Here is a 27567-nt window from a genome sequence, read left to right as displayed (position 1 = left end):
GAGCACAGTTCTAAGGCCCCCAGCAGAAGGACATGGAACTGCTGCAGCAAGTCCAGATGTCACAATGCTGGTAAGGGGACAGTACTTTGCAGGGAGCACCTCTCCTGCAAAGAGGGGTTGAAAAAGTTGAGGCTGTTCAGCCTGGAGAAGGAAGGTTGAGTGGAGACTTCATGGGAACCTTCCAGTATCTGACAGGGCTACAGGGAAGCTGGAGAAGGACTCTGTCTGGAACTGTAGTGACAGGACAAGGAATAATAGGTCCAAACTGAAAGAGGGTAAATTTAGCTTAGATATACAGAAGAAATTCTTTACTGTGAGGCTGGTAAGGCACTGGCACAGGTTGCCTAGAGAGGCTGGGTGGATGCCCCAGCCCTGATAGTATTCAAAGCCAGGTTGGAGAAGGCCTGGAGCAACCTGTTCTGGTGTCCCTGCACATGGAAAGGGGGTTGGGACTGCAAGATCTTTAAGGTCCCTTTCAACTCTAAACATTCTGTGATTCTTTAGATGTGAGAGAGAAATTCCACAATCATATTAACACAGTCCTTCAATCCCATAAAGATGGCAACCACAGTTACAAGTCTTCTGACTGAACCCCTGCTATCAGGGACAGGATCAAGAGCACTGTTTCATGCAGGCTACAAAGAAGTGATTACTTTTGGTCATTACCAACAGGTTTGAATTAAATTACATGATCTGGAAGTAAAAGCTTCTGCATTCAGTTACTCATTTGCTAAGTCACTCACAGTCTTCAAAGAGACTCAAACTCATACTTGAAAGTGAATTAAATACAGTGTAATCACTAATACTGCAAAATGTCTACTGAGAGACTAAAAAGGCCTAACACAGATCAATTCCAGACAGGTAAAATAAACAGCTAGAACACCAAAAAGAAAACAAAAAACTTATTCCTTCCAAAAAGTAGTAAGCACTGCCATTTACAAGTAGTAGTGTTTATGTTAAAATAGAGAAAGGTACCTAAAAAGAAATAGCCTTGGCAACCAAATCCAAACGGCATGAGTGTAAATCAAAGCAAAACAAGAATCACTACTCCAGAAATGTGCAGGATGTTTACCTTGGATCAATTACTACTTTAAATGGTGGTTAAAAGAGATATTACAAAACCAAAGTGGGAAAAGGCAAAGAACTGCTATTCTGCATTAGCATACAATGTATTTATGACAGCATTTTCCAATAGAAAATACAAGTGTTTTTACACCACTCCAATATTTGTAAAAAGTATATTTCATGTGTACACTTAAAAAAAAAAATCACATTGTTCAATCTGAGGCAAATTAGCCATAATAAAGTCTAATTTTGCTTATGACAGATGTCAACCTTAAGATGTTACAACACTATGCTAAAAATACAGCTTGCGAGCTGGAGCTGCACATTTTCAAACAGTTTCATAAACATTACAAAATTTCAAATTATGATATGTATTTATTTTCTGAAGTCAGTCCTCATTAATTCTTGTCCCTATAGGACAAAAAGGTTTTCCAGTTAAGACATTTGTCTAAGTTTTAAGGGGAAGAAGGGGAAAAGTGTTCTGACTTTTCAATAGACTATTTTTTCCCTTAGGGCTCAACTGTCACTTAAGCATCACAAGGACAATTCGAAATGTAAAACTGATTAGCTATACACAGTGGAATTGGTCACAAAGGGATCTAAAAAAAAAAGTTAAATCATAAGATCCATTCTCCATGTAGCTCACAGTATCCACTGGAAGTTTCTCTAGAATTAGAATAAGTTCGCTAAAAATACAGCTGAAGGTAGAATTTCAGCACTATGAAACAGATGAGATGGGGTTAAGAGGAGAACCCATTTGTGTAAGTACTTTATCCAGCCACTGGAGGGGCCCATGAAGATGAATTTCTATCCAGCACGGGGTGCTTGTGACATCCTGCCGGTGATATTCAGCTCCCCAGCCCTGGAAAATGAACAAAACGGCACTGATCAATTTGAGGACGTGCTTGTCTTTTAAAATAACTACTAACAAGAGGCACAAAATCATGATCACAAGATACTCATCTGAAAGCAATTCACAGCCCAGTAACACTGACCTAAAGAAACAAACCCAAGGTTAGGAAGGAGCAGAAGGGAAGCTGTGCCTGGAAGCCTGGACCAATTGTGCGCTACAGCCTCCTTTGGAGCTCACTGCTGACTTGAGGATGACTCCTGGCCATGGCCACATCTCTTCTCCTTCAGCCTCCTGCTCCCTCTCCTCCAGACTCTCAAACTGAGCAGGATTTGTCATAACTGACAAAACCAACGAGACATCTTTGGGACAAGATGCAAACAAAACGCCTGGAAAGCCCAAGTTGGGACTCCACACTAAACCTGAGACAGACAGTACCTTGATTAAACAATGCTCAGGAAACACTCCTGTGAGAGTAACAGCACAGCTTGACTTCAGAAACTCAAATCATTAGAGTTTGGGGCAGTTTGGGGTCTTTTTTCCATAACCAGGGATTTTTTTAAACTAATAATCAACTTGAAGAAGGTGAAAATTTTCTTCAATAATTATGTTCCTTCCTACTCACATTTTTTTAGTGGATTTGTTATTCACTTGACTCCTTGAAATTTAGAGCATTAACTTAAATCTCCTTTTACAAAATTACCATAATGAATAAATTCCTGTCCTGAATACTGAAGTAACTGAATACACAGTCAACATTCAATACAGCAATCTGTGCTTTTCCTTTCTTGCTCTGATTCCCTTCTCTCCCAATTAATCATTTTAAATATACTTATCATTGAAAAGAACCACATCAGGCCAGAAGAGCTTTGCTACAGTGCTAATGGAATTACTGCTAAATAGTCAAACCCACAATAAGCTTAAATACCCTCAGAATAATTTACCTTTACAAAACTCATTCGAATGGTGCACATTTTGGTGAGTTCATACACTGCTTCAAATCCATGGTTGACAGACTGAGCTAAAAGCTGAGCGAACTCCTGATTGTTAAAAATTTTCAGACTGCATCCACTGGGAATCTTGCATACAGTTGTTGGATGAAAGCCATGGTGGTAGTTGCAGTTCCTGCTCTGTACAAATATGCTGCTATCACTTAAACACTCAGCATAGACTTCTCCACCAACATAGTAGAGATGAACTCCTTGAAAACAAAGATAAGAACATTTCAAATTACTTTGTTGTCTCTGATTTCGAGGAAGTTATTGCAAATTCTATCTGATTGAAAAAAGTAAAATTTTGCCTGAGGAGGTTTTCAGAAAAGCTTTTGCTTGCACTGTTACATACTGTCTCACTTCAACACTTCAGGTTTATGATGTATCAGCCACTAGATGTCCTTCTCCGATCAATTACAGAATAGAATGAAAAAATTACTGCCACATTTCAACTGTTATTTCAAGCTATTTTTCTAGAGAATTGATTTGAATTTTAAAACTCCAGCACCTGGCAGCTTCTGCTTATGCCAGGTAGAACAGAAATAGGTGTGTCCTGGGAGAAGGATCAGGAATGGACATGAATGAGAAAGCATATCCACAGTCTGCTCTGATTTTCAGTACGTTTTACCAAGCCAAAGGACAAGTAAGTCCAACTAATTGCTCCACTTAATTACCAACAGGCTTTACAAACCTTAACATCAACAAAGCCCCTAGATTTATAACATTTGTCTGTGTTCAGCTATGCACGTTTTGAAGGCCATACAATATTTCACTGACCAAAAATTAATATACAAAAGCTGCCCATCCCTTCAGCACCCAAACTCAGATGTTCACTGCTGCTTCACTGAGACACCTGCCTTCCTTCCCCTATCCCAGTTTTACATGGTTGGGATATAGCTCCATTCAAGTCATCCCTGCAACACCCTGAGATCCACTATGGACTATCCCAGAGGAGGGAGGCTGCAGCAAGTCAACATATACAAGTTAATCTTTCAGACAGCAGCAACTGTTGTGAACATTGCTACACCCACTTAGGACTAAGGTAGGATGGAGGTTACAGAGGAACCGTTGGCTACAACAACTACAAGCAGCTGTCAGAGAATCTGGGGTGGGCAAGAACACATTTTCACAACACAATCCTATTTATTTAAAAAGACAGTGACCATTACCTGCCAACTACAGTAAAAAAACCTTAGAAGATAGGATTGGGTGGTTCTAAGGAGGCAAAACCTCAAGACCTTTCAAGCAAAAGCCATAAATAAACAGTATTTTATCCCTAAACAACCTTAATTGTTGTCAGAACAGTTACGATAAAGCAAAGTTTAAAGTCAATAATCACTATTAGAATGCAGACATTTTAAAGTTCATTACTATTCTATAATATGATGATGGGTCCTGGTTACACTTCTGACCTTAGGCAGATGCACAAGATTTCTCTGCCAATACCATCAAAAGGGGTGAGCCAAAACAAAAGCGCCTGACCACGCCCCACAAATCACTTTATAATGTTATTTTCTTTATAAATTTTTTTGGACAACTGTATTGCAGAGCCAAGTTTCCAACATAGAGAAATAGAACTTCTGGTCTCCAAATAATCTGCAAAATTTTGTCACATTTATAGTAGTTTCTAATTAAAGGAATGTTATGGGACAGGGTGAATTTTCATCAATCAAAACTCAAGACCAACTTTACCAAATGCTCAACGGTGATAAAAAGGCTTCTAAACATGTGGAAGAGAAACAGAGTTCTCTTCTCAGGTCTGAGTTAATCACAAAAAAAAAAAATCAGAAAAAGTGTTCTACAATTTAAGATAATCCAGGCACATTCCATCAAAGATGAAAACTGTGCATCTCTATGTACTATCAGCCAAAACAGCACAGGAAAACTGGAAGATCTTGCAAAACCTGCTGTCTCCAGGAATCCCTCCCACACACATCCACGCCCCATGGATTCACTCAGACAAATGAGCCCTTGCAGTTTTGCATTAGCACTTCAAAGTCCTGCTGCCAACTCACCAAGATATTTGAACATACTGTAGACAGCAGGTAATACCTTACAACAACAAAACAAAACAAAAAAAACTCTGACATACTGTAAAGGTATATGGAGAATTTGATTTAGGAAGTAGATATAATGTAGAGTATCACAGTATATCCTGCAATATTTCTTGGTGCTGAAACACAGACCGCTACACATCATTTAACCTAACAAGCAAGCCTCAATGGCAATCTAGTTTGGTAAAGAAGGGGCAATAGTTAGTCTTTTTAATCAGTGACAAATAAAAATGCATGCAATTCCTGACTAATTAGAATCAAACCATGCCTAGCTAAGCTGTTTTTTGATACTGGAGAGGTAGATAATGTATCACATCTCAGATTACCTCTAGCATTCTCATCTGAGAATAACCACTGCTGCAGTATAGAGAAGCTGAAATAAAACCAAGGACTTGGTTTCTCACTCATGAGTACAACAACTCAGTTTTACCTTTGCCAATGTGCCGTCGAGTGTTCTCGATCGTTGAGTTGCGATTAACATTGGAGAGCAAACCTAAGCAGAACCTGTTCTTGTTATTGGAGGGATCTGTAAACCCATCTACTAAGACACTTGTGGAAGATGCATGGAAAGCCTCCCCAACACGGTTATTTAACTCATAATACACAATGGAACACCAGTGTTTGGGTTCTTCATAGGCAACAGGCTGAACATCTGAAAAGCAAACAGAAGGAACAGTTAAAATGTAAGTGTTAAAACATGAAAGCTACAACTGTCAAGGAGACCTTCCAAAACACCAACAGCAAAGTAAAATCTTAGTAAACAATTATGATGGGCAAGAAGTGCCCTGAATATAATCTTAAGGATTATGACCTTTGTGCATTTTAGCTTGGCCTGTCAGTTTTATGATTATTTTCCAATTTTAAGCCTGATATTAAACAAAAACAACCTTACACACACACACACACAAAAAGACTATGTGATAAGAGGTAAAACATAACTGTTCTGCCTACTTTTAAAAAATCTGTTATAACTGGTATTTTGGAACTCAATTTTCAGAGCCTTTGTGCAAATGTTATTCCAGCAACAGGCAAAGGTAGCAGAAAAGAAACTCACATATAACGCACATTAAGCTACATTATGCACCTGAGGCTTTAAAAGGAAAAGATTAAATAAGCAAGGCAAGTTTTATTTCTCATTTATGTCTCTTACAGCCCCAGTTTGCCTAGGAGGACTGTTTCCACCTACCAGCAAGATTTACTGGCCCATTTGAAGTTTTTCATTCAGTTTAGCCATGAGTTGCAAGAATTCAAACTATATGATTTTACAGCAGACTATACAACTTACCTCTGGTAGATATATTTGGCATTATTTGAGGGATCATCGTATTGCTTGTGTCCATAGACTGTGAATTATCCTGCCCCATTTGCTCATCAGGGGGCATATAAGCAGGAGGTGGAGTATCAGCTGCAAACATGAAAAAAATAAGAGTAAACTTCAACAGTTTAGAGTATTTATTTATACATTCTACAGTTGTAAACACACAAAAATATTCCCCAACAAGATGTTAAAAGATTTGGTCTAATTTTCAAAGAAATCTGAACACAGTCATCTGTCTTTACTGTAAACTTCTTCAATAGCTGAAATTCTACCTATGGGACCAATAACAAGACTGAAAACATGAAAAAAGTAAGAGATGTACTTTTTTCTTTGTGTTTTTTTTTTTTTTTCTTTAACACCTGCACTCCTGCATTTGTGCAAGATTACTCTGCTTCCCCCCTTCTGTCACACAAACATGAACTTTCTTGCCTACCCTCTTCTCAATATTCAAAAATAAAGCAGCAGAAGAAATAATTGTTTGCTTAGTATAACACAGGTCTAGAACAGTTTGGGGTTTTTTGCTGCTCCTGCAAGCTGAATTCATTACAAAAGTGTGGATGTTTTCTTCCATCAGCATGGAATTCACTGTGGCAACATCCCACTATGCCCCATAAATGCATCCACCCCAGCGATCCCAGCACTTGGCCAACACAGACACCCACTGACTGGGCACTGAGCAAGCAGACAGAAGAAAGATTAGGCCACTGAGCTAGTGGAAAAATAAAAACTTCACTCTATTAAATTCCTGGCTTTATAAACCACATAACAATCAGACAGAATCAGTAACAGTTATTTACTTTGTCTCTATCAATTGTTTTTTCTGTATTTTCCAACTCTGTTACAGTTACACAGAATCAGTTTAATCCAATCTGTTCACAACAAAAATGTTACTTTTTTCCAGTTAAACACCATATTTCAAGTGTTTTTATTCAGTGAAAGACATCAGTAAACTTCCTGTTCAGCATCTTGCATTGCATTCCTTTCATTGCTAAATATTCTTCTGAAGTATGGATTAGTTATTCTATAGTGAAGCTGTGCAAAATAACTCACCAGTATTGAGTGAGATTTTGTCATACCTCCATGACAAAAAACAGTTGGAAAAATAAAACTAGAACAATGAACTCCAAACAGTGACAAAACTAGGAAGAAAATCCCATAAAACGCAAAGGAAAAAGTCATTTATTGCAAATATCAGAAATTCCTGAGTTCAGAAGTCCCAACAACATGTGATATGTCAATGATCTGTATTAAACTGACATTCAGGCTGTACTCACCTGGCAGCTGAAAGGGACTGGATGGCCCAGAGCTGGCTGGGGAGCTCGGGTAAGTGCTGCTGGCTGGAGAAGGGGGGTAGGGGCTGTTTGGTGAGATGGAGAACGGAGTGCTGTTGGGCTGCTGGAAGGAGTCCGGAAATGTCGCGTTGTGTGGCATGTGGGGCTCGTTGTGGCTGAGGTTCCTGAACTGAACTAGCAGACTGTGCTGGGGGTTGAACTCGCTATGTCTAGGCACTAACACTGGAGGTAGAACTGCAAAAAAAAAAAACCAAACAAAATCCAGATACATTTTGATTAAAACATAAAAGGTAAGAGATACAAATAATGTGTATTCTGCTCATTGTGAAATTTTCAGCTCTAGCTGGAGTGGAAAGACGAGCAGAGGATAAATCTGGCATGCCTTTACCCCATCCTCTCTCCTGTATTTTTTTATACCATGCTTGATAGAAGATTTAAATTTTACTCTTGCAAGAATCACAAAAATACATACATATTTTACACAACTTGAAGATGATCTTTTTTTAAAAAAATAATAAACCAAACCAGCCTACATGTTGCACATACCGAAATTCTAACGCAGAAGCACAAAACTCACGTCTGCATATGTCAGCAGATCAGAGAAAATGGAAATACAGTCCCTATTACTACAGGAAAACTTTATAGCTACGTATTGTCCTTTCCACTGAAGAGAAACAAAATCTACACTGCGATATATCTTAACTTCAGGACTGGTGGAGTCCGGCATTCCAGTGCTGCAGCAGTGCACTTGTGCACTACAGTCAATACAGTAGTTACAAGGACTTTGGGGAGCAAGGGCAGCAACTTGTCACCACTCTGTCCAGAGCAACATTCTTCATCTCTCCCACTGCAATCCTAATTCTCCTCACCTCTCCCATGGCAGTACACTTTAACAGCAGGCTCCTTACCTGACACACATCTGACACATACCTTGCTCTAACTGATCACGTTATGTCTTGGCTCTATTCATCTCTGTTATCTCCTAATTGGAAGTCACATGGGGAACTCTACCTCCCTACAATTTTACTAATTTTATTTTTCACCTCCTCAGTTCATATCACACACTGTTTAAATAGCAAGCTCCTGAAAGGCAGTCATCAACCTCCTTGCAAAGACTGAGATTTTTAAACAAGTTTCTCAAATTAACTGAAAGAACACATCACTGCTTTCTATCTCACAACAAAGGAGAACTTTGCTACTAACTTTAAGGGCAGCAGGCTTAAGAGGTCTGTGGGAAAAAGGTGATTAATCCCAAAGAAAACAGCTAGTACAGAATGGACCACACACCTCCCCCAAACCCCACCAGTAATGTACATTTTGAACATTCCTCTTCCAAACTGCCTCATACACCACCTCTAACTGGTTGTACAGTACCAGAGGAGGATGAAGTGAAGAATTAAGTGGTTACTAAAGATTCTGTTCAGTTTTTAGAACAGTAACTTTCAAACATACCTGGGCTCTCCACCCTCTTGTAGTGGTATGGATTGATGCAGACTTCCTTTTGTTTGGATCCAAAAGGAAATTCACAAATATCCAATGGCTTCAGCTCGTGATGGCTTTGTAGATCTGGCCAGCGCCACACACGACAGTAAATCACGTGGGGAAGGCCTTTCCTGTGAGAAACCTGGAGCCGTCCATCCAAAGAGCGCGGGATAGTAACACACTTGCTGGGCTGCCCTGGACTGCTCAAGGCTTTCTCCAGTTCTTCCATAGCACCTTTTTTCTTTTTCAGCTTTTTTACCAAAGCATCAACAGCTTTTTCTGCCCATTTTTCCTCTTCATCTCCTTGTTTCCAGCCCAACAGACGCTTTACAGCTGGGCTAGTAAAGGAGAACAAACTGGCCATTGACGTCATTTGACTCAAGTCTTCAAAAGTTTGTTGGGTTTTGTCTGTGGGTTTCTTGTTTATTTATTTGGTTTTTTTCCAAATGAATGTCAGTGTACACCCAAAGCAGTTATTGCAACTGATGAGCCGTACTATTTCCTGAAGGATGACAAAGGAACATAGAGATGTCAGTGATGAAGTCTTCACATAAAAATGATGATCAATTCCACCAATTTAGTCCTAGTAAAGATAATTTAACAAAAAATTAGCAATCAAGTAAAAGCTGCAGTAAAACAAAAAGGCAGATATGAGAAGACTTCCTGTTTCAATCCTAGCACTGTGCCTGATTTTGTTTCAAAGCAAAATCCCAGAAGTACTATGATCCCACCCCAAAAGTCTGCACTACTGATTAGTGGGAAAAGGGACCATCAAGGGATGATAGAGACAGCACAGTTCCTGTCAATGTTCCTTAAACTGGTTACTTGCTCTCAGAAGATAGGCTTGACAAATATGCTTTAAAACTAACAATATGTCACGGTGCTACATCAGAAGACTAAACTTGCTATGAAGAAACAGGGAAGGGGCAGGGTGGAACACCAGTTCCAAGGCCAATACTATACAGAAATACTCAGCTTCTCAAATGGATCTATATTTCCAAAAAGGAAAAAAAATCCTAAACCATCTGCTTTTTCTTGAGCTCTAATTAGTTACCCCCATGTTTTTGAAAGTATTAAATGAAATTAGGAAGAAACTGTAGGTGAAAACAAAGCACACTTAAAAGAAAAACCCAATAAAAAGCACAAACTAAACCTTCTCCAGTCACCAAGAGAAGTGGTCAACCTTTTTTTAGCTGTAGCTAATTTTATGCTGCACTTCCTTATATCTTTTAAGAAGAGTATTTGAAGACCTGGATATTTTTAGCTTTGGCAAAAAAAGAGTTGTTTTCTTCTCCCCAGAAAAAAGAAGGGGGGAAAAGACATGGTGGAGTAAGCACCAGAAATGTGACCTTTACTACAAAGTGCCTAGGAAAGGAGAGGAGCAGAACAACTGGCTCATGAATGGTGTTTTACCACTCACCAGCCCTAATGCAAATCCTCCCCCCAGCAATTTAAGGAGTACCGATGACAAGAGGAAATGATGTGCTGTGGCAACGAACTGATAAGAACTTGTAAAATCCCTTGTGAATACTAAATATGCAAGTATAGACAATGAGCAGCTGGCAAAAAGCAAGAGCAGAGCTAAGAGAAAGGATGTCAATAACAAAAGATGCTTCCTCTCTTGCTACAGAGACTGCCAAACAACATTGTCTCTCCACTTTTGATAAACCACGATGAATTAGAGCACCTACCCTAGTCCAAGACACCAGATCTGCACATGAGAGAAAAAGGGAGTGGAGGAGAAAGCAAAATATTAAATAGTTCTTTGCTGATTCTCTTAGATTGTTACCTTTAATCAAGAAGATCTTTTTTCCTCCCATCTTTGATAAACTAACAGTCATCGGATAAGGCTTTTTAAGTGTCTGGGCACATTTACAGGCTCACTCAGGCACTTGGACAGATACTTTTATATAACAGAACCGTGTACTAAGCACCATCAGCCAAAGTTACTGCAAACAACCCTAGGCAAGGCATTTATGTCTCACATGTAACCATCCTATATTTCCTATTATGGAGCTAGAGCGTGAGAAAAGCAGGGAATAAACCCAAGGACGCTTGGTGATCCTTTACAGGAAAAAAATCCATTTATTTCAGGTAGTAGCTTAATCTCATTGGTACTTCTTTGATTATTCAGCTTTGTTTCAGTAATATGGAAAAATATCAGAAAAGCAAAACAAACAGAAAAACTGCCTGAAGGTCTCTCTTCCTGGAGGTCTTATTAAAAAAACGAAACTGAAAAAAAGAAATGAAGAGAAGTTGCCCACTGCTTCAGTAACTCCCTAAAATAAGGTATTGAGGAAAAACCTAAAGGAAAAAATTCAAATTATTTACATATCACCTACTTTCTTCAGAAATATCACCATGTCTGCACTTTCAGACTAATTTAGTTTCCTTGGACTATTACATATGAGAACCTTTGCACCCTTCAAAGTAACAGGAAATACATAAAGGGAGATAAACTTGGCCAGGAACTCAGACTGAATTTTTTTCTTTTACTGAGGATAAAAGTTAACTGCTTTAAAAAGTAAAAGCTGTTTATAGTTGCAACTAACTTACTTTCAAGCCTTGCATACATTCAATAGCTGCAAGATCAGCAACTGCTCACACCCCTAGAAAAGGAAATGAACCCACCTAGAATCTCAGACCAGAAGACAATTAAAATGTTCTAACTCTGCTTTCAGCTATGCTCTCAAAGAACCTTAAGCATCATCAAGGCAGAGGATGCACTGGAAACTCCTCTAGTTAAGCTGAGCTCAAAGGAGATCTTAAGCATCCCCTGATCTATCCCATTACAAGAGCCCCATCTGTATTAAGAAACCAACTTTAAAAAGCTACCATTTGCTACGATAATGTAAAATTTTATTTTGTTTTTTAGTATTTTGAACAAAATGCATCAACTAGGAAAGACATTTTATTGGTTTTATATAATTTCAACATCATTTACCCACAAGTATGCTCATGGAATAAACAAGCTCACTAAAAGGAAAGGAAGTTGGAACAGTTCTACTAAGATGATATTTTGCAGTAACTAGTATTTGTAGGGCAAATGTCAAGGGAATTATGATAAATGACTGTCCTACAAACTATCATTTTAGAAATAATCTGCTCGAAGTAAGTAACACAATTAACTCTAAAAACTTCACATTTGTCTGAGGGTCCAGCAACAAAAGCAAAGCCTGGTAAAACAAGTATTTCAGAAGCATGAGGACAGACTTGATCAAAACTGCTTCAACTTCTTCAAAAAAAGTTTCCAGATACATGCTTGCAACTAACCACTGAAAAATGAGACTGTTGAAATTTAAAACCTTAATATCATTCACTTTAACTCCATTCTGGCCACTTATGAGGCTTTCAAGACTCCAGTAGAATTGTATTTTAACATGTTCAAGGAAATCAAGGGCAAGAAAGAAAATATAACAAAATACTAATATGCTTTGAGAGTACAAAATGACACTGAATTCATCCCACTGCACATCTTCCAGAAGTTCATTTTGGAAGGCAAAACACTGAAGGTTTACAGCTTTCGCCTCTTCTTAAGAAAACAAGGCAGAACTAAAAAGCTTCATGAATCATGAGCTGGCTTCATGAGCTATTTAAGGCCACAAAGCAGCAGGTTCATGTATTTATGTAGAAACCAAACATTTCCATGTAAAACTGCAATTCATGTAGGGTTTTTAGATTTCTGAATGTGTGGCATAAACCACATTTAGAGCATTTGCCTGCATTTGCTGTAATTTCAGCATCTAATTTGTGAAAGGTTTCTAAGTAATCCTGACATCTGCCAGGAACAGCTTCCCCAGATCATCTGTACTTACAATCAATTTCTTCTGAGGCTTAAAAGCACAAGTTATGAGCTGTGACTACAGTACCACAGAGCATCACTGAGCTTTGAATACAGAAACAAATGCTTTAAAGAGTCACATTTTCATTCTGTGGTGCACAAATTACTCCTATTGCTGCACCTCTAGACACAGCTGGTAACAACTTTCGTGGGGAAAAAAGCTTACTTAAATTTCCTTAAGAGGCAGAGGGTCTATTATGCATTACCTTCTTTTATTAAGTAACTTTTCAGCTGAGCTACAAGAGAACATCAACTGAAAACCACACTATTACATTAAAAAAAAAGAGTTGCAAACATTCTTTAAGGAATGAGTGTCATGAACTTCATGGAGTAGCATAAGGAAGCTTTTAAAGGGCAAATATAAAAAGGAAGTAATCGCTGTATCAAAATTAGACTTTGGGGCATGCATTATTTACACTTTTAATGTTCTCATTAATGATGACAGCAAATGGTAGCAAACTAGTTGGGTGAACAGGTCTATCGTTTGAACCCCCTCCTTAGTATTTCAGCCAGTCAGATACAAAGTTGGCCAACAACAGAACTTACATTTCATTTATGCAGATGGGAAAACCCTACCACCTTCCATCTGCCATCACCAATACTGAGCAACTTGATTTCCCTTTAGTAGATTCTTCTGAAATTTTCTTAGCCCACTACATTAAACTGGCAAGTTCAGTACATTCATTTGGTGTCATACCAAGGAATTCCCTTCTGGCTAAAAGGACTGGAGCAAGAGTCACTGCAGAACAGAAAATGTAACATTACATATGGTGTACCTATTTTCATGAGTTGCATTTTGTATGTAACGTGTTCTCTCATTGATTCCAAACTGATTTCCCACCTGCAAAATCTAGGTTTGAAATATCATTAACCAAGCAAACTATAATCCTAAGCAGCAGGGCAATGAATGATACTTTCACAAGCACAAGAAGAAAATGGGTAAAACCATTTTAAAATGGGTAAAGCCAATGACCCTCATCTCTTCCTATTGCCAGTACTAAGCCAGTATACAAATGTACAAGGACTGTTCTCTTCCCACTAATTTACTTGTTTGCAAATTCAGGAAGCCTCCTGTAGCATCATACCCAATCTGAAACAAGGAACTTCACTGCTGATGATTAGAAACTGTTTTGAGACTCAACTTCATACAATAAACAAAGCACCACTTATAACCAGCAGCACAACTGGGAGTTCATTAGAGCTGCTGCAGATCTGCAGTTAAAGCTGTTCTGCAGTCAGCTCTTGTGTTTAATTTTATTGCCCTTCAGACTCAGAAATGCTCAAGTATTTTGAGTCCATAACACATTAACGTACATATTCATACAGAAGCTCAGACACTCAAATGCAGTATTTTAGTGTGCTATGCTATACACACAGATCAATACTTTCCTTAATACAACCTCACACATCAATTCCACCTGGTTTTATTAAAATCCTTCTTTCTTTATACATTTCCTGACAGGAACTGTGCAGGATTGTGCTCGGGTTTTATTATAATTCTCCCAAGTCTACAGCTTACATTGCAGCCCAGCACACAGTCCCATGCAATGGCACATAATAGAGTCTTTTCTTGAGAACAAACACAGGCAAAATGTTAGCTCCACAGTTTCTCCACACACATCAAGCACAGAATAAATCCTAAGATGACACTGTGGTTAAAAAACTTGTTCAATAAACTTGAAGGGCCTGCATCCTTCGAACCATTGCCACAGCCTCTCCACGGAAAACTTTCTTCAATTGCCCTGTAAGACATCTCAGCCACAAAGAACACCACCAATGAAAAAACTTCTTTTTCCTGTTCTCCACATAAGTTTAAGATAAAAGAGATTTTATAAATTATATCAAAAAGCAACTTGTGGTATGTTCATCAGAACTGGGCTTGCAGTACAAATGTACATCCAGATGACCAATATCTAGGGTAAGTGCTTTTACCCTAGCACTAGATTTCTTGCTTCAAACACGCCTTGTAAGGCAATATAATCAAACTGATAATATATGTAAACAAGAGCAGAAAAGAACTGTCTGGTATCTTCAAAACTTTTCCTAACTGTGACTGCCCTCCAAACAGAAAAATCTACTGACAATTGCTGACAAGGCTTTCTCACACAATACTTTTGCTTTTAATTTCCACATCTGCACACCATCTAACACAGCTTCAAAAAAAACCAGTTGAAGCATTTAGCTCCGTCAGATGAGAAGTATTTAACCAGTACTCCCTTACAAGAAACCTAACAAACTCTGAAGCTAAGCACAAGCAGCAAGTAATACAATATACATGGAAGATATAGCTCAGACTGCAAAGTGATGTTTCTGCTTCTTAAGTTTCCTCAAAAACTACTGTTAAAAAATAATGATAATGATTTATACCACAAATAATACCGCAAAGAAATCACTAAGCGAGCTCCACTGCATTTCCAAAGCACCCTCACTTCCATCTGATGGCAATAAAAGAAATAATAGAAATAGAAATAAAAGAAAATAGAAATAAAAGAAAAATTATAATCAAGAAGCAGTTTTGAATTTGTTCTGCATCATGGCAAAACTTGAGTTTAACTCTGATACAAGCAAAGGGAGAGGGAGGGAGAAAACACCAAAACTTGCCATATCTAAAAAGTACTACCTATTTCTTGGCACATTCACATTTACAACAAAAAAATCCAATGCTCTCATAGCCCCAGTCTCTGCAGCTGCTCTAATTACTGAGCAATTAATTAGTTTTTGTAGAAATTTTCAAAACTACAAATTCCATCTTAGAACCAAAACCTGTCTCCCATAAGTGTTCCGTCAGAACCGTACATTTTCTCACACTTCTATTTCAGTAACTGGCACTTTCCAGCAGAAGCATTATGTTGGAAAATGCCACCCTCAATAGAGGAAAGCCCTGAAAGTGCCTCCTGTTTTTAAGGTTATTTAAGATCTACTGTAACCAAAGCAGATAACTACAACTTAGAATCCATTTCTTAATTAAAATTCCAGAGAAAAGAACTGCTGTATTTCAACTAAACGTGAAAACAAAGGCCTATGCCTCCATTGGTAGGTTGGTGGAAATGGACAAGCAAGTGGGTGATTAGGAATGACCTCAGTACTACACTTGGAGACAAAAGTGTGAAAATAAAGGGCATCTTGTGCTTTTCACAAACCCTAAAGTATGGTAAAAAAATTAACAAGCTAGACAAAGCCTTCTAAAAATTTAGACATTCATGTGCAAGACCTTTATTAAAGACAAAGATTCTAAATACTGTGAGTTAGCAACAAAAAATATAACCTGGAAAATGGGACACTCAATAAGCTTTAAAAGAAGAAAAATTAAGATTTATATGTGTGTGCGTGTACACTTCATTCCAACTGAATTGCACTAAGCCTGTGACAAGTTTACAAAAGCTACAGGATTGGAGGGAACATTGACAATAGTAATTCAGCAAGCTTTTTTTTCCCCTTGCACAGAATGAATGAATGGCAAAGTATTCTAAATTTGTCAGTTTGTGACATCCACTGACCCAGAATTCAGAGACACTACTTCATAGTTGGTGTATCAGTAGCAGGGACTCTGACAAAGATCCTCTGTCAAGGATGACAGTGCTGGCAGGCTCAACCTTGGTGGTAGGTCAGTAGGGATACAGACTTGGCAGGCAGCGTCCTGCACCTTGCCAACCCACACTGGTCAAGCGCGCTCCAGTGCCAGCCACACTTTTCTACGTGGTCACAGGAACACGGCTAAAAAGGCTTCCAGAAAATAGTGCAGGAACTTGCACTGTGATTAATGATAACGGTAAAAGTGTTAAATTACTGCTCAACTTGCTTTTAATGAGCTGTTTATCATTAGCCATGAAGATATCTCAAGTGCACTCAGCTCACACAAGAACAAATCTTCTCATTCTGAACACGAGCTCCTTACCTGGTATTAAAAAAAAAAAACAACTGTAAAAATCTTTAAAGAAACATGAACAGATTAAAATAAAATTAATTCCACCAAATCTAACAGAGACATTTGAATAAACTTGTACATTAATTAAAAAAAAAACCAAACAAACAAAAGGCCTTAACTGGAAGGAAGGGAAGACACAGGGACTTGCACAGAATTGCCACAGGAATATTTCTGCAGGTATGTAATTCAGCCAAGAGCAATAAAAGAGTTCCTAGCATTTCCCTTAGACATCTATAAAGAAAATAGAGGACAGTTTTCTGTCCTCCAAAGCATTAAAGATCACAACATAATTTGCAAAAAGCACTCAAACCCAAAGAGTTCCTTAGTTGAGTATGAGCACTCCATCTTGGGAGACATTTTTTCCAATTCAAGTAATATTCTGTGATCTTAAAAACTCTGCACAGATCACCTACTCCAGGTGCAAGATTAAAAATCTGATTTCCTAAACAGTACAGGGTCAACAATTACAGTTCCTTCAAGTTCCATCAGAGGTTAAAACTACAAACCTCAAAAAAAAAAAAAAAAAAAAGACCCCACCCACCACAGCTGTACACAGCAGCAGCACACCCTGTTGTGATCTTTTGTCATCAAGAGAAAGAAATGCAGATGAAGCCTCTCTTCCTTCTTTTCCATTTCTCAGCCCCATCATGATTGTCCATCTATGCTTCCACTAGGAAAGCCCTCTTCAGAAAAAGAAAAAAATCCCTATCTCAAATGTATGTCCACCACATTTGAAAGGAAAATAAAGGTTTGGAAAAGGTAGGTATCCCAGTAAGCACATGGGTTTTGGGGTTTTATTCTGCAGAAGTGGCATTAGGTACTTAATTTCACGGCCAAGTGAACAAAATTTAAATATCAGAGGTAAGAGTAAACCACTATCAAACGGTAGGGATTAAGACATTAAATCCAACACAGACAGGGCACTGTCAAAAGTTACAACACACTAATTATGAAACATCTTCAATTAAGTTATTTGCTGCTTCTATTAACTTCCACTACCACTAGCTGCCAACTTCATAAAGCATTACAGGTTTTGATGAGCATAGGCACATGACTTCAAGTGTTTGCACCTTTTTCTTTACTCCAGCCAAACTGTGATTCCTTAGAATACCAGGAGGATATTCTGTGTAGAACTTCTGTAACTGGCACACACAATGAAATGCACTCATTTCAGTTTTCAGTATTTTAAAGCCACCCATGGAAGACTAATTATCTGAAATTAATGAAGGAATGAAAATCAGCAAGAGATTTCATCTAAAACCATCATATACTGGACAACCTAATTTGTTTAATTTCCCATGACAGACAAAACCCTGCTGATGTAAATTCTGACAGTTATTCTTTGGAAGTTTTGTCAAAGCAGCAAGCCCAAGTGATTCACTGCATGGAATTTCTAAACCCCTACCTGTTCTACCAAGAGACTCAATAACTATTACTGAACTTATTCAATAATACACTCAACACTACCATTGAATCAGTTCTTCCATATCTCATTTTCCTGCGAAATATCACTCAATTACCCTAAGGTCCCATTAGAAACCCCACAACTGGAACAGAGCACAGATCACTTGATTTCCAGTCTTGTGCTTTTAACCGCAAGAGCATATTTCATCTATTACATTTACAACCCGCAGAAGACAAAAATTGCCATTCAAAATCACCGAGGCTGTGCATCTGTTGTCAGGCAGCTGTCAGGGCTGGGCACACGCGAGAAAGGCCAAGGTGAACAAGTGTGTGTTTGTGAGAGCTGTGTGTTGGTGAGAGCTGTGTGCTGGTGAGAGCTGTGAGTTTGTGAGAGCTGTGTGTTGGTGAGAGTGGTGAGAGCTGTGTGTTGGTGAGAGCTGTGTGTTTGTTGGTGAGAGCTGTGTGCTTGTTGGTGAGAGCTGTGTGCTGGTCAGAGTTGTGTGTTGGTGAGAGCTGTGTGCGAGCCCTCGCATCGCCTCCCGCCTCTTTGCCAGCGGCTGCAAACGTGTTTGTTTCTCTCCCATCGTCCCGTCAGGCCTGACTCCAGCTAAGAGAGTCCTCGTCTTAAAAAAACCCCACAAAACAAAAAAAAAACCACCAAAAAATCCCAACAACAAAACCTAAGAGACAACTCCCTGGAGCCTCGGCTGAGCACAGCGGTGCTCGCTCCTGTACCGGCACCACGCGTGTCCGAGCAGCTCCGCGGGCGGCCCCGCGCCCTCCGCTCCCTCCCGGGGCTGCTCCTTCCCCCACACGCCGATCCCCAGCCCGTCCCGCCCCGCCGGGACCCCCGTGTCACCGCGGGCCCGCTCGAGGCCTCGGCCCCGTCTCCCCCCGCACCCCCGCCGCTGCCCGGAACCCGACTCGCAGTGCAGCGCCGCGATCCCGCGGCCCGCAACCCGTCCCACCATCCCGCCGCCCCGACCCACCCGGCGCGGAGCAGGCGGCCTCCCCGGGGCGGGTATCCGTGAGGCGCGGGCTGGGCCGCGGCCGCCGCTGCTGCTGCAGCGAAACTTTGCCGGGGGAGGCGGCGGGACGGGAGCAGCGGCGGGGCCGGCGGGGCCAGCGCCGGGACCCGGATGTGCGCGAGGGGCGGGGCCGCGCGCGCGCGCCGCGGCGGCGGCGGGGGGAAGCGGGAAGGGCCGGGCTGGGCCCGGGTGCCGTGTCGGAAGGGGCCCTGTGGGGAATTGGCCCCGCTCTGTGAAAATGAGGGAAATAAATGCAAATAATAAATCAGTGAATAAGTGAATAAGGGCTCAGTCTAGAAAGTAACGTACCACATAACGGAGTCACAGAAAAGGTCCCGCTGTGATGGCGGGCGGTGCTAGGGCCGAGGGCCGGCGCTGGGCACCGGCCCTGGGCACGGGCCTGCTTTCACAGGGTCACAGGCTCGCTCAGCTTGGAATAGACCTGGAGATCATTGAGCCCAGCTTAGACCAACACCACCGGGTCGACCAGACCATGGCACTGAGGGACACCTTCAGTCTTTCCTTCAACACTTCCAGGAACAATGACTCCGCCACCTCCCTGGGCCGCCCCTTCCCATGTCTGAGCACTATTTCTGTGAAGAAATTCCTCCTGATGCCCAACCTGACCCTCCCCTGGTTCAGCTTAAGGCTGTGTCTTCTTGTCCTGTCAGTGCCCGGGAGCAGGGCCCAGCTCCAGCCTGGCCACAGTGTCCTGCCAGGGAGCTGTACAGTGTGATGGGCTCTATGTGGGACTGGGTATTATCCACGATGTGTTGGGGCACTTGAGGCCCTTCAGGGGGCTGTGTCTCTGAAGTTACTAAAATACCCAGTAAAGCTTCAAGAAAATGTGTCAGTAGTGTTAAGAATGTCTCTAGGAAGGTTGCACACCTGAAGATTTTCCTACTATGTATAATGCCACTGCAGGACAAACTCTTACTGTCCTCATCCTGTGACATGGAAGTGAGCAGAGTTGCCTCCAAGCTACTTTTGGACTGCACAGAAGAGTATTTCAGAGAGGTATTGGGGCAAAAACATGTCCAGCATGCCAAAGCAATGTCTGCCCTTGGTTAAACGTACTGCAGGCACAAGTGTTGTCATTTTTAACTGAGTGAATTTTTAGATATGAGGGTATATTAAAGAAAAATTTGATTCCATGCCACGACTTTATGTCAGAAGGTTTTCATTTGTTAAATGGCTCTCAATACACAACTGACTTTTGGAACTTCAAACACCTCCATTTCCACTAAAGATAAAAAATGTGCATTCTTCTACTGAAATAAGTTATAAAAATCAGTTGTCCATGCAGAAGCCTCTCTTGGCAAGGAAGGACTGGCCGGGTCTTGCTTGCCTTACAAAAGATGAGGTGCTGTAGAGCAATGCGTACAAGGCTGACCCACAGTCAACTCTGCTCTTCAGGACCAGGTGGAACCACTCACCACAAACTATTGTTGAGGTCTGAACTCTGATGGCTTTGAAAAATTTATATGGGCAACAGGAACATCCACAATTAGAGGAAAGTATTTCACACTTCAACTGACAAAGTGATTTTAAGAGGAAACTTTTCCTACAGGACAATTACTTCATAACCCCAAGGCTGTTTTCCTCAGAGGAGGCCAGCTTCAGACACACTACTGAACTAAGCTAAATCCTAGTCTGATAAGTACAGAAACTCTTACAGAAGAGTTTCTTCCTCTGGTCAAAAAGATTGTGTAGGAACAGATGTGGGGCAGACCCATCATTTGTACATAAATTTCTGTCTCTGTGTCTCTTCAACTACAGTTAGAAATCTGGCATGCCAATTGTATCTGGCATGCCAACTGAATCTTGCTATCAGATTCCTTTTGGAAAAAAAAATAGAAGCACACAAATGTAATGAAAAGGGATTCTATATGCATATAAAATACATATATAATTAAGATTAAAAGAAGCCACATGAAACCCTATGTTTTATTTGTGTAACTTAAAAGTAAAACACCTACCAAAAAGAAAAAATCAAGGAAAAGCAATGTAAAGTTGATAGAAATAGGAAAAAATATCAAATAAGCCAATCTGAAATTTCAATTTCAAGTATATTTAAACTTTAAAGAAGTTTTCATCTGGTTCAAAACTACATGGCTCTTGATTATTTTGGATGTAAACAGAACTTCTTAAGAAGTCAATTAATATCTCAACAGCATATCTCTACTAAAGTTCACAGCAGCAGTGAAGGAGTAAGGCTTTGGTGTAATTTAGTCCCAGAGCTAGCCTTTAGGGACTCCACTGTATCTCTGCATCAGCAATTGTTCTGCTTTGACCAGGCAGTCCAAAATATGGGATTTAAAAAAAAACAAAAAAACTAACCACCAAAAACCCCAAAACAATAACTGCTGGCCTTTTTCCAAATCTTTTGTGTAACTTAATTAATAAACCAAGTAACAAACAACAAATTGGCAGCAGGCATTTTAGGTGTTGTTCATGTGCCAACCATCATGTCTCTCTAGAAAACAAAATGTTCTCCTCTATTGAGGAGTTACAAAACAGCTGCATACTGCTGGGTGAATCTACATCACAGAGCTCCAATGCACTTCCTGCTGCAGAGGTTTCAGAGTTCCAGTAATGAGGAAAGCTGAAGGTGTGCATGCAAGAGTATGGGAAGACAAGGAAAATGCTAAGATTTCCAAAATTAAGTTTTCCTAAAAATTCTCGGTGTACAACTACAGGCAATTGAGACATGTCTGCTTGTGGCACACCCTCTTCAGAAAACTGATTTTTAAGCACAATGCAGAGGCTGTTTTGGAGTGTGGTAGCAAGGAATATGATAATCAGTCTAAAAAGTAGATTTCCTTTTTTTTTTCCCCCCATGCCATTTTGTCATAGTCTAATGTTGAATGGGCTAACCCCAAATGTCTGAAGTCACATTATCTCTTTGTCATCAATGAGACTGATAAAATTCAAAATAAGTGACACTGGCTATCTGATGATTCAGGGCTGTGTGCTGTTAGAGCCACAGGAAAATTAACACCACTGTCACCACTGCCTATTCATACATGGTCTCTCATTTGGATCTCTAGTGCCACATTCCAGTGGGTCTACTCTTAATAATGTATCAAGTTCAGTAAAAGCACAACAAGGAGACTCAAAGCACCCTGAACACATTTTCCAGATATCATGTGATTTCACAAATTCCTGAATTTCACAACTCATGGAACCATTGATCCATATTTTATCACTGTCAAACCCAGATTTTCCAGCACACAGACATGTAGCTGTGTTAATCCAAGGAAAAAACAACTAGCTAACCTCCCCCTTACCTGAATGTTTTAATTATTAGATTATGTTAGGTTCTGCAGAGACATTCTGTGCATGTTTATATTTTGGGGCCTGCCTTGTAAAGTCAGCTGAAGTACAAGTACCTGTCTGATTCCTTTGTGCATGGGCTAATAGCAATGAGGGCGGAAAAACACCTTCCCATAAAGCTGAGTTCCTGTAGTTGTTTAGGTCAGAATGAGAGATAACCTCAAAGCCTGATCAAAGTACAAAACTACCAACAGAAGAACTACCTACAGCTATCACGCCTTCCATGGTTGAGAAGTGTGAAGTTCAAGAACTATCTTAAATTCCATTATTTTCATTTTACTCTCAGGATATTGAATACAATTCTTATATTTCTTAATTAGATTTTTATTTGGTTAGAAGTGAATTAGTATGAAAATCAAGTAGATTGTTTGAATTATAAGGAAATAGTCTTGAAAAAAAGTTGCTTTATTACAAAACCTTGGCCTTCCAACTTCTTAACTGGCTGTATTGTTCGATTTAATTCTCTATCAACTTTCTAAATTGCTAGCGGAAGAAGGTGGAATGTTTAAGAAAGAAAAATAAATATATGTAAACAGTTGCCATGTCTCTACCCACACTAAGCATTTGCAAAGTCACTTTATGTTAAAAAAAGCCTGTAGTGTGAAAGATGGCTTAGATATTTAAATGAAATCTAGCTTAAAAACAGAATTGGGGGAAATGGATAGGATAGCTCAAGAAAGTTCCACCCTCACAGCTGTCATCTGAGAAGAAATGGGGGAAGGGGGAAATACTGAGAAAGGAATTTATTTTTTTTTTTGGCAGTGAAGTGAGGAACATGCCATCCCTGTTTGAAAAGTTTCAGGGTGGGAAAGGCTAAGGAGGGGCTAACATACTATACATACCTTTATGTATATTTTTGAGGCAGAAAAACAGTGTTGTGTTTAAGCAGAGTTCAGCAAGTGGAGAGAGAGGTGACCTTCTCTCTGGCCATTTGGTTCTCTTAAATAAGCCCACAATTGACAGCAGGCTGAGAACAGGCACAGGAGGTGGTAAGAGGCTGCCTCCCAAGAAGACAATACAAATGCTGTGTACCTTGCATCACATCTGTAAGAAAATGGAAATAACCTTTAGTGTCTGGAGAAAAGATATTAAAGTGTTTATCTACACTTTCAGAGGTGTAGGCTCCTGTGAAGTTACACTCACTGGCTCACAGGCTTTTGAATCAACCGCCAGAGCTAATTCAGAAATTAAGTACCCTGTTATTGTTACAGCCACACTTCTGGGTACCTTGCATGATAAATTACATGGAGAAAGGGAGAGAAGAATGAGTCTTGTTTCCTGAAGCTACAGATTGAAGACATTAACATGAAATTGTAGACCAGGGGAGAGAGGGAAGGCAAGCCTAAAGTATTCTTCCCAGCAAGTTTAAAGCTGCAAACTTTTCTTCCTAGACTGGAAGAAGAAATGGGCTGAGACATGTAGCAGAATAATGGTGTGATACATCTATAGGGATGTTAGAAACAAAGACGTAATTATGTAAAAGTTTTTTAAGTTCAGCTCCACTCCACAGAATAAAATTGTGAATTTTACTGGGGAATTTACTGGGGATGGTATACCCAGTTCAGGAGATCTAAGAGTCACTTAGGATGCAAAACTGAACACATAATTCACGCAAAAACATATTAAAAAGACAAAATCCTAAGAAAGGAAAAAAGGACACTGCAGAAAGATTAAGATGTGTATGAAGGAATGAATAAGAAGATTTGCTTGAAAACTGTCACGAAGTCCTCATCAGAGTGGGAACCACCATGTGTTGACACCTATGGATAGTCTGGTCAGGGCAGAGTACTCATAAATCAGATCTTCTTGGAATGGGGTGAAAACTTTCCCAGAAAAATGGAAAAAATGACCCAGCTGATGAACACAAAGTATTACAGTGCTCTCAGAGAGGAAATTTTAAAGAAGATAGTTTTAAACAGCTTGATTCCTTTGAATATTCCTGTGGTGTTATTTTTCTGGACCATATCCAGCTTGCCCTCACCATCCCATCAGCAGTACAGAAACATGCAGTGGTCTCATTCTTCTTAATCAGTGATTTTCAGCTACTTCCAGAATATGACCTTGCATTACAAGAATACTTTCTGGAGTCTGACGCACGCTACTAAGCTCAGAAAAAAATTGGCCCTTGCATCCTCAAAGCTGTTTGCAACAACCAGACCAATTTCCTATAGACCATGGAATTGAGATAGAATATGTAGTACAGAAATAGGATGAATCTGACATCACAGTGAACTCCTTGTATGTACCATAACCCTGTGATCACTATGAGCTTTTTTCTTTGATGAAAACTGGTCGTCAAATTAGCCATGAACAAAATTTCATCTTCCTTTCCTAAAGGTTTCCTCCCTTCCCTCAATTTGTTTTACATCACATACCACTAGGCCAAACATGAAGATTTCTGGGTGAATTCTTCAACGTTATCTCCTGCATGGTCCCAGTTTTTCCTAAGGTTTTTCAGTGCCGAGCCCAAGCACTGCCTTCCAAACATGGTCCCTTTTGGTGGTCTCTGGCATTTGGGTGGACACATGCTCACTTCAGGACAGTGAGGAGATCTGCCATGCGGCCTCACACTCAACATAATCATCTGCTGACACAGTCATGAGATCTGTCATCCATTTCTTGCAGCAATAGAAGGAACCTGTGCACTGAAAACTTGTATTTGTGGCTCCATGGCCAAAACCACAGGAAAACTATTTTTAGCACAACCGACCTCTAAATAGTGGAAGCACTGAAAATTTAGCTCACATCATGGGCCAAATTCTTCTCCTGGTTACACCCACTCTATGCAGAAGCTTGAGTATAGTAAACAGAGACACTCTGAAACAGAAATTAATTTTTTTTTAGAAGTGAAGTTTTGCTTATGAGCAAAATAAGTATTTTAAACTTTCAATGAAGAAGGATATGCATCCTCCAGCATTTCCCCTGGAAATAAATGAAAGGAGAAAGACACGGTTTGAAACAGAAGCTCTCTATTACAGTAACTGTATCTGTTATGATAAAGGTAATTCTTCCCACTGTGTATGTGTTAACCATACCCAGAGCTGACATCTCTCCATTCATTACACTGCCACTTTTGGCCTAGACCAGTAAAAAGAACACTGAGTTTATCTATATCTTGAGAGAGAAAGCGACACAGATGAGTGTAACCTATGAGTAACAAATCAGGTTTTAATAGCTAGACCTACTCTTAATTACTCACAAGCCAACTTTCTAAGAGCCGTTTTATCACCTCAGGATTTCCCAACACAAAACAATTAGTGATGGCAGCGCAGAGCACTCAGGCTTTCTCATGTACAAACTGACAGGACCTGACTTTCTCCTTCTGGGTGTAGTTCCAACGGAGTCACCAAGTTACAGGGTGCTGAGCCTTTAAACCTTGCATTTAAATTTTGTGGCAGACTTAGGGACACAATTTTTTTTTTTCCAGCCTCATGACCAAATAGTTGGGTTTAATAATTTCCTCTACCATATCAAGATCTGCATTTGCAAGCATAATAATGTCTATTGTAAATTAAAGTGCTTTTGGCCATAGTGTAGTACACTGTAGGTTTTGGACAGTGTGTTGCGAGCTATTTGCTTTCTCTTATCAAAACTTCCAAAATTTTTTGTTTGTTTGTTTGTTTTGTTGTGTTGTGTTTTGTTTTGTTTTGTTGTGGGTTGTTTTGTTTTGTTTTGTTGTTTTTGTTTTTGTTTTTTTGTTAGGAGAAGAGGGAACTGGATCATCTTCTAAACCTAGAAGTTTTTGGAAAAAACAGTCAGATGAGAAAATAATGAAACAGTAATATAGTAATGCTAATGTCATTTCTCACTCACTATCTTATTGTTGATGAGTCTTCTTGCACTCTTTAAGCACTGCCCTATGACATGTTTTAAAAGGAAGTACAGGAAGGAAAATCAAAAGCAAACAACACATTTTCAGTTTGGTTACATTTTTTCTAATCTGAAACAAATTAGTAGTATTGTTGTCTAAATACCTTCATATGTAACACTGTAAAGGGCAAAAAATAAATTAATACATGCTCCAGCTGCTTAGCTGGGCCCCGTGTAAGGCACTGCCACTAAAATAGTTCACAACCATAATTACAATTCGCCACATCTTGGGAATGACATTTAGGATTCTCGAGGCGCTTTTGGATAATTTTTAGACTCCGCGTAGAAGTTCAGCTGTCACAAAGTCAGTTTTATTTTATAACAGATTTTATCCTTTGGAATGTTATGTTTGGAGTGAGCTGAAGATATGGAAAAATACATGAAATATAGTTTGCTTTTTGCTTACCCGACTGAAATATAACTCCTAAAACAAAGCTGAAACTTTTTTTTCCCCTTAGTGTTCTTATTTCAGCCTGTGCTTGTACACAACTATTTAGATTTGAAGTGGGAGTGATTAGGGGGGGCAGGAGAAAAAACTCTTGCCTAGTGCACTATTCTGACTCCATTAGTGGAGCCAACGAGAATTCCTGCTCTCTCTACAGTAATTAAATAAATATTTAACATTGCGGGATTTAATTGGAATCCCAGAAGTTAACAATAGCCTCCAGCTATCGGTGTCGCTATCTCGGGGGTTCTGTTTTCACAGGGGTATATTTAGATCTCGGCCACATCGCCCACTTGCATTACGAATAGTACAAACCCCTCTCCTAAAAAAACCAAAACAAAACAAAACAAAAAACCCAAAACAAACCCGAGAAGATCGGTAAAATCAGGAAACTTTTATAAAGTGACGCCATCTCCGCGGATCTCCTTCCCTGCTGCACAACGCACTTCAAAGCGTAACGAAAGCAGCGGCCGGTAGGCTCGCGTAAAAAAAGAAAAAAAAAAAAAAAAGAAAAAAGAAAAAAAAAAGCAGCAGTAAGGAATGAACATAATACCTTGCAGCAATTCGTGCAGCTCCATTTTCTCCCCCTGTATTTCACTGTCTCCCTTGCAGGGGATCCCCGCTCCCCGTGTCCGTGCGGGGCGGGCACAGCCCGGGCTGCGGGC

At 39.8% G+C, this 27567-nt stretch overlaps 1 protein-coding gene across 3 annotated transcripts; it reads right to left on the bottom strand.

Annotated features, from left to right (window-relative positions):
• Positions 1 to 269: 269 nt before the first annotated feature.
• On the bottom strand, positions 270 to 27565 carry SMAD5 (SMAD family member 5). 3 transcript variants are annotated; one of them, XM_033073317.2, is made up of 7 exons: positions 27456 to 27565; positions 9024 to 9555; positions 7554 to 7805; positions 6247 to 6366; positions 5392 to 5613; positions 2860 to 3116; positions 270 to 1927 (listed from the first exon to the last, which is right to left on the bottom strand). In XM_033073317.2, exons 2-7 carry the CDS (start codon positions 9424 to 9426, stop codon positions 1784 to 1786), a joined length of 1398 nt encoding a protein of 465 aa, XP_032929208.1. In that variant the 5' UTR covers positions 9427 to 9555; positions 27456 to 27565; the 3' UTR covers positions 270 to 1783. The 3 variants fall into 3 exon arrangements, with proteins under 3 accessions (XP_032929208.1, XP_032929206.1, XP_032929207.1); XM_033073315.1 differs by lacking the exon at positions 27456 to 27565 and adding an exon at positions 19213 to 19316 and having other exon boundaries at positions 9024 to 9636; XM_033073316.2 differs by lacking the exon at positions 27456 to 27565 and adding an exon at positions 19213 to 19316.
• Between the last annotated feature and the right edge of the window lie 2 nt (positions 27566 to 27567).

Source organism: Catharus ustulatus, chromosome 15 (assembly GCF_009819885.2).
Source record: "Catharus ustulatus isolate bCatUst1 chromosome 15, bCatUst1.pri.v2, whole genome shotgun sequence".
Classification (NCBI taxonomy): domain Eukaryota; kingdom Metazoa; phylum Chordata; class Aves; order Passeriformes; family Turdidae; genus Catharus; species Catharus ustulatus.
The sequence above is the reverse complement of the archived record's forward strand: the minus strand, read 5'-3'. Positions and strand labels throughout refer to the sequence as shown.

Excerpts from the sequence above, each read along its gene's own strand:
- SMAD5 (XM_033073317.2), bottom strand. The coding sequence starts at position 9,426 with ATGACGTCAATGGCCAGTTTGTTCTCCTTTACTAGCCCAGCTGTAAAG. Across the intron at positions 6,367-7,553 it reads CAGTCCCTTTCAGCTGCCAG|CTGATACTCCACCTCCTGCT; the intron begins GTGAGTACAGCC and ends TCATGTTTGCAG. Across the intron at positions 3,117-5,391 it reads TCGACGGCACATTGGCAAAG|GAGTTCATCTCTACTATGTT; the intron begins GTAAAACTGAGT and ends TTTGTTTTCAAG.